The sequence below is a fragment of the Myotis brandtii genome, unplaced genomic scaffold (genome assembly GCF_000412655.1).
Source record: "Myotis brandtii unplaced genomic scaffold, ASM41265v1 scaffold221, whole genome shotgun sequence".
Lineage (NCBI taxonomy): Eukaryota > Metazoa > Chordata > Mammalia > Chiroptera > Vespertilionidae > Myotis > Myotis brandtii.
Genome location: NW_005358287.1, coordinates 268,616 through 269,516, shown reverse-complemented (window position 1 = coordinate 269,516; position 901 = coordinate 268,616). Strand labels below are relative to the sequence as shown.

Sequence of the window (901 nt, the reverse complement as noted above, 5' to 3'; positions counted from 1 at the left end):
CTTGGGGCAGCCTGAGTGTCGCTGCCTTTGCCGGCACTGACCGGGGGTCTGAAACAGGCGCTGACCTGGGTCTGAAACAGGCGCTGACCCCTGGAGTCAGTTTGCAGGTTTCTGAACAGCGGGGGTTGGATGTGGTGACCCCTTCTCTCCCAACACTGTGAGGAGCTGAGTGTTGCTGTCCAGTCCAGGGTGGCCCGTCACGGGCTGGGTACCTGCTGGGGCTGCTGAGCGGAGCGTGGTCGATACAGAAATCTGTTTCATGAGGAATCTTAAGTAGAATTCTCTCTGAAAGTCAATGAGAAAACAGCCCCAGGGGCGGATGACAAAGTACTAACAAGGTGTGCACTTCCTTTTCCTGTCATTTGCTTGTTTCTACGGAACCGCTCAGGCCCGGGCGGCGGCGGAGACTCCCCGGACATCGCCGCCTACCACACGGTGTTCCTGACGGCCATCCTGGGGGGCACGGTCGTCATCGTCGTCGGCTTCTTCGCGGTGCTGCTGTGCTATTGCAGGTGCGCGGGCCTTCGTGTGCGCACCCCACACCCTCCGTCACAGGATGGGCCGGCGTGAGCTGCGGGTTACAAAGTGTAGTCGTAGGACTGGGTGGGCTCCTCTTCACAACAGGGGGTTAACCAGAACGGGGGGGCGTCCACCAGCATCGCCCACGGGGTGCCGTGTGGTGGGCTGGCTGCCGAAGGGGCTTCCAGGTTGTGAGCTGTGAACACTGTGCCCCTCTCCACCCCCCACCCCTGCAGGGACAGGTGCGGCCCTCCCCAGAAGAGGGACAGGACGGTCACCAAGCTGGAGGCCCTCAGGAGAGACCAGACCACGTCCACCACGCACATCCAGCACATCGGCTCTGCCAAGGCCGCCCTGAGAGCCAAGGACAGGGGGAGCCCGT

General features: G+C 62.4%; 1 protein-coding gene across 1 annotated transcript in view; it reads left to right on the top strand.

Moving 5' to 3' along the window:
• Positions 1–901, top strand: part of FAM171B (family with sequence similarity 171, member B) — a 25,466-nt gene that overhangs the window by 19,416 nt on the left and 5,149 nt on the right. The window contains exons 7-8 of the mRNA XM_014539618.1: positions 389–512; positions 756–899. Coding sequence (XP_014395104.1) covers positions 389–512; positions 756–899 — 268 coding nt within the window. The remainder of the gene's footprint in view (positions 1–388; positions 513–755; positions 900–901) is intronic.